At 42.2% G+C, this 10,456-nt stretch overlaps 1 protein-coding gene across 1 annotated transcript in view; it reads left to right on the top strand.

The window, feature by feature from the left end:
* LOC103205054 (tomoregulin-1) overlaps window positions 1-10,456 on the top strand; it is a 124,426-nt gene that overhangs the window by 101,617 nt on the left and 12,353 nt on the right. Inside the window, exon 8 of the mRNA XM_007950320.2 lies at window positions 4,241-4,364. Within this exon, the coding sequence (XP_007948511.1) occupies window positions 4,241-4,364 (124 nt within the window). The remainder of the gene's footprint in view (window positions 1-4,240; window positions 4,365-10,456) is intronic.

Below are 10,456 nucleotides of genomic sequence, written 5' to 3'. Positions count from 1 at the left end.
GGGTTTGAACCGCCAGCCTTCTGGTTAGCAGTCAAGTGCCTTAGGCACTATGCTACCAGAGCTCCCTAATAAGAGGTAGGTTAGTATATTACCACAGCCTCCCCAGACCAGTACGGTCCTGTTGTTATACATATTACAGTGCCTTATTACTGGTGGTTAGTTCACAACCACAGCCTCTGTAGTCCCATAAATGGACACTTCCCTGTTGTTGTCACACCATGAAAATACCATGTTCTGAGAGTTGTCAGGTGACGAGTGCTGTGGGAGACAGTGCTTTTCTCAAGTCACTAATGGACTGATTGGGAATGTACAATAGCATTTTCAGTTTGAAACCATAGCTTTAAAAGTCCTTTTATTAATTTGATCATTGTTAAATTATTTCTCATCAAACCTAATTGCTTTAAGAAAGTCTTCTGATTTGATCACAAGTGTTAATAAAAGATTAGTTAAGTTCCCACCTGTGCTGTGAGACACAGGGTAGGACAGATGAATATACTTCAGACACTCAGACGTTCAAAGTAGAAGCCATTTTTGATAATTCAGATAGTTAATGGGAAACAACAAAAATACAATTCATAATTTTTTTTTCTCTCGGTAAGGGATTTTAAGTTGTAAAACTGAAGACTTTTATAGTACAACATATCAGCAAGTGAAAATTAGAATCCATTCAATCCATAAACATTTGTTGAATATGTAATATAATTGGTAATATTTATATAAAGCAGGTATTATGTGCCCAGCACTCTTCTAAGTTCTTTACACTTGTGATCTCATTTAGTCCTGACTCCAGCCCTAGGAGAAATAAAGATCATTAGTGTCTTCTTTTCTCAGATGAGGAAACTGAGGCACAGGCATGGTGAAGCGACTGCCTCACGTCACCCAGCTAGACTGTGTTGTAACCAGGAGTTGAGCTCAGGCAGTCTGACTTTAGAGCTGAGCTCTCAACCACTGTACATCATTCTACCTCTTCCACCATCTTGCCGGAAGTCCTGTACGCACGTCATTCTAAATGGCAAAGCTTATACACAAACACACAACACAAAATCTACAGTCCCAAGGAGCTCACAGTCTAATGGTAGAAACTGATTGAAAATCAAATCACTGTAATACAGTATTTTACATGTTGTGATAGATGCTTATGATTGTAATAGTCTTAGTGAGAGATTGATTTATTTTGCTGACACAATTATGGTTTGGAAGCTGGAGGACAGGCTGTATCTTAATTAATTTGGTCTGACTAGCCCCTAACATAGCTCCTGGTTTGTAGAAGGTGATCAGTAGGTGATGAATGAATCCATCATCCATTCTGCGCTATCCAGTGTGGTGGCCACTAGTCCCACATGGGCACTTGAACTGTGGCTGCCCAGGTATGTGCTGTGGGTGTGAAGTAATCACTGGATTTTGATGACTTATAAAAAATATAAAATACCTCAATTTAAAAAATACTGATCACGTGGTGAAATGATATTTTGGATACAGGTATCCCCTGCTTTTCAAGTTCGCTTAATGCTGCTTTGCTTTTGTGAAAGACCTACATTAGTACTTATTTTCGTGAGCCAAAAGAAATCTGAAGAGGATTTTCACTTTTATGGAAAAAGACAAAAAGTGAAACTAGCGTTCAACCTTTGTTTTGCGGCGGGCAGTTAAAGAGGTCGCGTGTACCCCGAGCTGTGAGGGTGGCGCCACCAAGCTCCTTCCCCGGGAACTGCACTCAGCATCTCAGCATTAAGCCACCATGGTTTTGAACTGTGTCTGTGAACACTCCGTGTTGTGTTAGTGTAGGGTTCGTGTTAGTTGGGATAATTTGCTAGGTTATTTTTTGGGTCTGGGAATGCTCAACATTTTCCCGTATAAGTTAGTGGCGACTGCGTCTGCTCTCTGCCGTCTCAGCTTACAGGAGGCCTCGCAGGGACGTTCTGGGTAGCAGGGGAAACCGGGATTGGGCTAAATAAACTGTCACTGAATGAACTCACCTTCTCTTCAATTTTTTTATACGTTTTTAGTACAGCTCCTAGGAGATTTTAAATTGCACGCGTGGCTAGTACTGTCCATCCGTGGACAGTGCGGATCTTGTTCAGCGCCCCTCTTGGACACCCTGCCTTGTAGTGCAGTTCTCTTTCTAGACCTGGATTAAGTTTTTTATTGATAGCTGCCATCAAGCTGATGATGACTTTGGGTGACCTAATGTGTGCAGGGTAAACCTGCTGCCTGGTGTTCAAGGCTGTGACCTTGCAGAAGCAGGTCACTAGGCCTCTTACTAGGTGCTTGTGGATGGGTTTGAACTGCAGCCTTCTGGCTAGTTGTTGCGTGCTTAGCCATTTGTGCCTCTCAGTGACTCCATAAATTAAATTAGTATACTATAAATACGTACGTTTTGAGGTAAAATGGCGTTACTTTGGTCTGGTAAGGGGTGATTTAATCTTTCTGCTTTAATTGACTTGTCATGAGCTTAATAATCATTAAAGGTTTTTTCCTTTTATATAAAAATTTCTTTTTTTAGTTGTTTTTCACACTTGGCACCTCTATTCTCCGTTGTCTGCTCCCTTCCCACACACATACATATATACACGCGGCCTCCTGTTTCATCCTTACTTTGTTGACATCAACACTCTTTAGATTTTATTAGCACCTGTACTTGCGTTTTGGGAAGGTACGCGGTGACCTGCATAGATAACTGCTTGTTTTGGTAGGTCTGTGCATGCATCTTCTGGTATAATACTCTCAAAACTCTGCCTGATCCTCATTTTAGAGACAGGATATCTCAGGTTTAGAGGGTAGTATGCTCAAGGTCACAGTGATAATACTGAACAGAGTCGCTATAAGCTGGTAACAGTAGCAGCCCTGGGACCTTTTCCTAACACTTGGCTGCTAACCGAAAGATTGATGGTTCCAACCCACCAGCCACTCCATGGGAGAAAGGGGAGGCAGTCTGCTTCTGTAAAGATTACAGCTTTGGAAACCCTACGGGGCGGTTCTGCTCTGTGCTATTAGTTGGAATAGGTTTGATTGCAGTGAATGGATTTGGTTTGGTTTGTATTACAAAAAAAGAAGCACAAAAATCTATTTCAAAATGTGTAGATGTATAACTGTGTGCCAGTGGGCATGAAATAATGGGGTGAATATGACTGATTTGAAGACTGGGTCCTTCTACCTCCAGCTGGCCTTCCTCTCCCATTTCTGTTGGTGGTAGTAGTCACCACGTGTCCATCTTCCTCAGTTCGGTTCAAATAAATATACCTGAGTCTAAATGAATGCGGTAACAGTGGCTCTCTTTGGATGCAGGAATTTCAGGTGATTTTAAATTTCTTTTTTACACATTCTCTATATTTTTTTTATAGCAAACATTTAAAACCAGTATAAAACGGAACAAATGAGAACAGTGATACATTGTGAAAAATGTAACCAGTATCGCTGAGTAATTTGCCTAGGAATTGTTAAATGGGAACCTAGTTTGTTGTGTAAACTTTCACCTTAAACACAATAAAATATTAATTAAGAAAAGAGCAAACTCGTGGAGCGTCAGTCTACTCTGATGCGCTTGGGGTAAAACCGTGAGTCAGAACACGGCTGGCAGCAACTCGTTATTATTTGAAAATGTTGAAAATTATTAAATAAACCTACACACATGGGCACACACACACAAAAAATCCTATAGAAAAAACTATATAAAAAGAACAACAAAGCTATTTTCACTTGGGGAAAAAAAAAATCAATGTGCTTGATCATTTTCATTCCAGAAATAAACTTTTCACCCCAGATTTCAGAATCCCATAACCTGTCCTCTGCCATTCCAGTGTTTGTTGGCCTCACTTTCATAGCCCCCGTGTGAGTGATTAGAGTCAGTCACTTCCTTAACAGCTAATGCTAATTCCGTCTGCTGCCACAGAGGTGATTTTTCTTCTAGACCTAGGATTCATTTATTTCACAAAGTTTCGTTTTCTTTGGCAGATTGTTTTTACACAGTAGCTTATGGTGGTCATATCCTGCAAATAAGTATTTTTAAATGTTTTGGATGCTTTTAAATGCTTTGAATCTAAACCTGCTGTGTTTGTGGAATAATGAGACTTGGAAGGGACTTCGGATCTTATCCATCCTCCTATTTAACTAATTTCCTTTCAAATTAGCCAACAGGTAGTTGACCAGGAATAAATTTACTTGCTCCCTCAGGATCTTTGAAAAAGTCCTTATTTTTTTCTCATTGCTTTTCACTACTTAGTGACCTGGTTTATGTTCTTTTAAGATGCAAGTGATCAAAGAGAAGATGTTTATATTGGAAACCACATGCCTTGCCCTGAAAATCTCAATGGTTACTGCATCCATGGGAAATGTGAGTTCATCTATCCCACTCAGAAGGCTTCCTGTAGGTAAGTCAGTCCCTCCAGGTCAGCGGTGAGAACTTTCCCCATTAAACAGTCACTGCCCTATATCCAAGGCAATAAAATATGAAGTAAACGTTATTGAAACTCATTCTTTCTTTGTGTGGACAAGGAAGAGTAAACAGTGTCATTAGGAAGGAGTCCGGGTATTAATATGAAAACACAAGAACCCATGTCTTATTAGCGTTTTGAGATTATGGGTTTAACTTTTTTAAATATAATGTTGTGTTATTTTTAATATGAAAAATAACTATGCCGTATTACAGCATCCTTGGTTTTTAGGTAGTCTGCTATAATTTGTTCAAAGTAGCTAAAGGATGGATTAAGAACAGAGAACTTAAAGGAAATAAAATATAAGTCAAAATAGATTTCTAAAAGAAAGGTAATAGGAGTCCAGAAGCCAGGGTGAGGTGAAAGGTAGGAAGGGAAAGGTGGTAAGTGGTCACCTGCCCAGGTTCCGGAGGGCTTGGCTGACTTGTAAGGGCAGCAGGAAGTTAGCAAAGGCGGTGGGATGCAGGGTCTCACGTTTCTTGGTACTCAGCCTGAGGCCCTCTATCTTAGCACAGAGCTGCTTGCTGTGTCTGCTGACGCCTCTTGTGCTGCCGGGAGGAGCTCAAGCTCTAGCTCCCAGGGTTGGCCCAGTAGGTCGTGTCGATAAGGGGAGACTTGTCTGAGTCAGTCCGGTCACTCCCGCCTGCTGGAGTTGGGCCTGAATCCCTTTTTTACTTTCCTAGTTAGACTATCAAAACACGGAGAAATATTATTACACTTGACTTTTATTCTGTTGAAATGGAGGTCACTGAATCTTTCCAATCAGAAAAAAGAAGCTGTTGGTAGCAAGGCCTCTGGTTCCCTCTGCTCCTTCAGTTCCCTGCCCATGACTTCCTTGCCCCTGCTCCTGTTTCAAACCATGAAAGAACACTGTAAACTGTTAGTGCTTGAATGATTCTTTGTCGAGCCCTTGGCTTTTCCAACTGAATGTGCTCCTTGTCTTGGAAGGAACTAGACCCTTAGTATAAATTTTTTTTCTGAACATTTAAAAATACAGATGTACGGACGAGAACAAGCCAGTTTTAAAAAGGAATCATACAGTCGATTCCTCACAGTTGTCCCATAGTGGCCTGCGTATCATGGTGGAAGGTCAGATCGTGTTGTCCTCTTAGGATGGGGCATCTTCCAAGATACCTAGGTAAGGATGCAAGAGGATGATGTTCTGATGATGATGTGGTACCAGGCACTGCTAGGAGGGAATAGCATTTCACTGATTGATGGTAAGAAGACTGAATCAGTATAGTGGTTACAGGTTATAGAATCAGATACAACTGTTTGGCTAATTACTGGCTGTGTGTCCTTGGGCAAGATGCTTAATGTTGCAAGCCTCATTTTCTTCACCTTTAAAGTTGTAATAACAATAGTACTTATCATACGCTGTGGAAGGAAGACCGGGCAGTCTAATTCTGTAAAGATTTACCCCCTCGGAAACCCAAAGGGGGCCGCTATGAGTCGGAGTTGACTCAGTGGCAGTGAGTTTGGTTTTTTGGTTTTATCATCGGCTCCCTAGGGGGTACAACTGGTTAATGTGTTCCACAGACTGCCTCGGAAACCCAAGGAAGGGTCACTATGAGTTGGGTCCGACTCGACGGCACATAACAGCAACAACAAACAGCTAACCTAAAGGTTGGAGGTTTGAAGCCACCCAGAGGTGCCTTGGGAGATAGGGCTGATGTTCTGCTTCCTAAAAGTCAGGCATGGAAACCCCTCTGGAGCACAGCTGTCCTGTGACACTCCTGGGGTGGCCATGCGTCAGAATCAACTGGATGGCAACCAGGTGGTGGGTTTTTCCTAAAAATCATAGGGTTCTTAAAATGTATGTTGTTGTTGTTGTTGTTAAGTGCCATCGAGTCGTTTCCGACTCATAGCGACCCCATGCACAGCAGAACGAAACACTGCCCGATCCCGCGCCAGCCCCACAATCCCTGCTATACTTGACCCCATCGTCGCAGCCACCGTATCAATCCATCTCGTTGAAGGCCTCCCCCTCTTTCGTCGACCCTCCACCCTACCAAGCATGACATCCTTCTCCAGGGAATGGTCCCTTCTTACAACATGACCAAAATAGGTGAGACGAAGTCTGGCCATTCTTGCTTCCAAGGAGCATTCTGGCTGCACTTCCTCCAGGACAGATCTGTTAGTTCTTTTAGCAGTCCATGGTACTTTCAGCATTCTCCGCCAGCACCACAACTCAAAAGCATCAACTCTTCTTCCGTATTCCTTATTCATTCTCCAGCTCTCACATGCATACCAGGTGATTGGAAATATCATGGCTTGTGTCAGGCACACCTTAGTCCTCAAGGAGATATCCTTGCTCCTCAGCACTCAAAACAGTTCCTTCGCAGTTGACTTTCCCAATGCTACACGTCGTCTAATGTCCTGACTGCTGCTTCCGTTGGCATCGATTGTAGAATCAAGCAACGTGAATTCTTTGACGACCTCAATCTTCTCTCCATTTATTGTGATGCTGCTCATTGGTCCAGTTGTGAGGATTTTTGTTTTCTTTATGTTGAGATGTAATCCATACTGCAGACTGTATTCTTCAACCTTCATCTGTAGGTGCCTTAAGTCATCCTCACTTTCAGCAAGCAAAGTTGTATCATCTGCATATCTCAGGTTGTTAATGATTCTTCCTCCAATCCTGATACCACGTTTTTCTTCATATAGTCCAGCTTCTCGGATTATTTGCTCAGCATATAGATTGAATAAGTGTGGAGAAAGAATACAACCCTGACCCACTCCCTTCTTGATTTTAAACCATGTAGTGTCCCCTTATTCTGTTCGAACGACAGCCTCCTGGTCAAGGTACAGATTCCTCATGAGTACAATCAAGTGCTCAGGGATTCCCATTCTTCTCAATGTTGTCCATAATTTGTCATGATCCACACAATCAAATGCCTTTGCATAGTCAATAAAACACAAGTACACATCTTTCTGGTATTCTTTGCCTTGAGCCAAGATCCATCTGACAACAGCTATGATATCCCTTGTTCCACGTCCTCTTCTGAATTCGGCTGGAACCTCTGGAAGTTCTCTGTCAATATACTGCTGCAAACGTTTCTGAATTATCTTCAGTAAGATCTTACTTGCATGTGATATTAATGATATTGTTCTATAATTTCTACATTCTGTGGGATCACCTTTCTTTGGAATGGGCACAAATATGGATCTCTTCCAGTCAGTTGGCCAGGTAGCTGTCCTCCAAATCTCTTGGCATAACTGAGTGAGTGCCTCCAATGGGGCATCTGTTTGTTGAAATATCTCAATCGGTATGCCATCAATTCCCGGAGCCTTGTTCTTCGCCAGTTCTTTCATTGCAGCTTTGACTTCTTCCTTCATTACCATTGGTTCTAGATCATATGCCACTTCCTGAAATGGATGAAGATCTATCAGTTCTTTTTGGTACAGTGACTCTGTGTATTCCTGCCATCTTCTCTTGATGTTTCCTGCATCATTCAGTATTTTGCCCATAGAATCTCTCAATATTGCAACTCGAGGCTTCAATTTTTTTCTTCAGTTCTTTCAGTTTGAGAAATGCTGAGCGTGTTCTTCCTTTTTGGTTTTCAGACTCCAGGTCTTTGCACATTTCATTATAGTAATTGGCTTTGTCTACTCGAGCTGCTCTTTGAAATCTTCTGTTCAGCTCTTTTACCTTTTCATTTCTTCCATTTGCTTTAGCAATTCTCTGCTTAAGGGCAAGGTTCAGCGTCTCCTCTGTCATCCACTTTAAAATGTATACATATACATATACGTAAATGTATACGTAAAGTACTTAGCATAAACCTGGCACATAATACATATTTAATAAATAGAAATTCAGGTTTTTTGACTATAAGTCCAGTGGGTCAAGGACTGTTTTGCTGACAGCTGTCTTCCCAGCAGCTAACATGGACCCTAGCCCAGTATGCACTAAATAAATATTTGTGGAATGATAAGTGATGATTGGGAGCTCTGATAGCATAGTGCCTAAGGCACTTGACTGCTAACCAGAAGACTGGCGGTTCAAATCCACCAGCCACTCCTTGGAGGGAAGGTTGGGCAATCTCCTTCTGTAGTGATATTGCCCCAAGGAGGGGTCGCTATGAGTCGGGGCCGACTCCATGGCACACAACAACAACAACAACAGTGTGATGATTATCAACTTCTCCCTCTTCTCTGGACCAGAGAGATTTCCTTAATGCTAAAGGGTATCCGTTCCGTATACTTAAGCTCTTAAAAAGTAGTCGATCTTTCTTTCTTCTGTTTTTTACAGCATCTACAAGAAACAGGTCATTGTACCATGCGCACTTCCACTTAGGTGCATGTGTTTGGGTAAGCAGGCAGGGACGAGCAGCCTTTAACCTTAGACTTTCTGTTAGGCTAAAACCTAGCATTATTTACCACCGATTTGTTGAATTCTTTCAAGATTACTTGGTGCTTACTATATGCCAAATTCTGCCTGCTGCAGGGGTTTCATATTGGCCCATGGCAGGATCCAGGGGTCTTGCTTTAAAAAAGTGTACACTCTGGGAAGAGACTGACAGATAGTAATAAAAATCTAATACGACAAATGGCCTCATACGTAGATACTACACATGAGGAGCTCTGGAGCTTCACAAAAGGATGTCAGCCTGAGGAGTAGGGGACATTGTTGGAGGCGGAGGGGGAGTGAAGGTTGGGTTGGAACTGCTGCTTGGGGGTGAGGAGAAGCCAGCAGTGAGGAGAGTTCAGGTGGGATCTTTGTAGCATAGAGGGGGTAAGCAGGCCAGGAATCTGTACCTGTGTGGTTGAGGGACACATCCCAGCCACCACTACAGGGCCTGGCACAGTCGGCGCTCAGTAACATGTGTTAAATCCGTGCGTGGACACAGGAGGCCTGGGGGTGAACGGGATGGCCTCCACAGCATGTGTGGGGTGATGGCAGCGCAAGGTGGAGGATCAGACCCCTGGATCTGCCTTTATCTGTAACACAGAAGGTTAATACTTCAGGTGTTTGGATAGTATAATCAGAAAGGCAGTTTTCAAGGAAATGATACCTTGGGCAGGATTGCTTGAACAATATATGACCTATACGTTCTTCTTGACATTCTGATTTTCATCTTTACATGAAGCTAACTCGCAAGAGAGCTGCATGTCCAGGATATTGTTAGAGCTCCCCGTGGAACTGTTTTTATTGGACTGAGCTTTGAGTTTTGGCCATTAACCTACCTTGGAGGACATTATTATAAAAATCCGGCTAGACTTTATTATTGGATTTGTTTCAGTCTGTTGTTAAGGCTCATGTTCTCTGCATCATCACATGGTGCTCTTTTTAAATGAGGACCAGTGAGATAAAGTCCCCTTGGGTTTAATAACAGTAGTAGAACAGTAACTTATTATGAACGACTGGTTTGATTTGATTTTATGGAGATTGTATTTTGTGTCAGTGATCATACTGCTATTTTTCTTCTTTTTCTCACAGTTCAGTAGTTTTTAGTATATTCACGGAGTTGTGCAACCATCACCACAATCAATTTTAGAACATTTTATTATCCCAGAAAGATACCCTGTACCGTTTGGCTGTCACTCCTCAATGCCCCCATCCTCCTTAGCTCTGTTGTTGTTGTTGTTGTTATGTGCTGTCGAGTTGGACCTGACTCATAGCGACCCCTCCTTGGGTTGCCTTGGGAAATAGATTGCCCCATCTTCCTTCTGAGGAGTGCCTGGTGGGTTTGAACTGCCACCCTTCTGGTTAGTAGTCAAGTGCCTTAGGCACTATGCTACCACAGCTCCCTCCTTAGGTCTAGGCATCTATTAATCTTTTTCCTGTCTCTAGCATTGCCTATTCTGTCTGGACTTGTCATAATAATGGAATCATATAATGTGTGGACTTTTATTGTGGCTTCTTTCATTTAGCACATTTTTAAGGTTAACCCATGTTGTACCATATATCAATGTTTCATTCCTTTTTATAGTGAATATTTGGGTTGTTTTTAGCTATTATGAATAATGCTGCTATGAACATTCATGGACCATTTTTTGTGTGGACCTATGTTACCATTTCTCTTGTT

This window comes from Orycteropus afer, unplaced genomic scaffold, assembly GCF_000298275.1.
Source record: "Orycteropus afer afer isolate SDZICR_OR568_19922 unplaced genomic scaffold, OryAfe1.0 scaffold00267, whole genome shotgun sequence".
Taxonomy (NCBI): domain Eukaryota; kingdom Metazoa; phylum Chordata; class Mammalia; order Tubulidentata; family Orycteropodidae; genus Orycteropus; species Orycteropus afer.
This window is presented reverse-complemented; position numbering and strand designations above follow the sequence as displayed.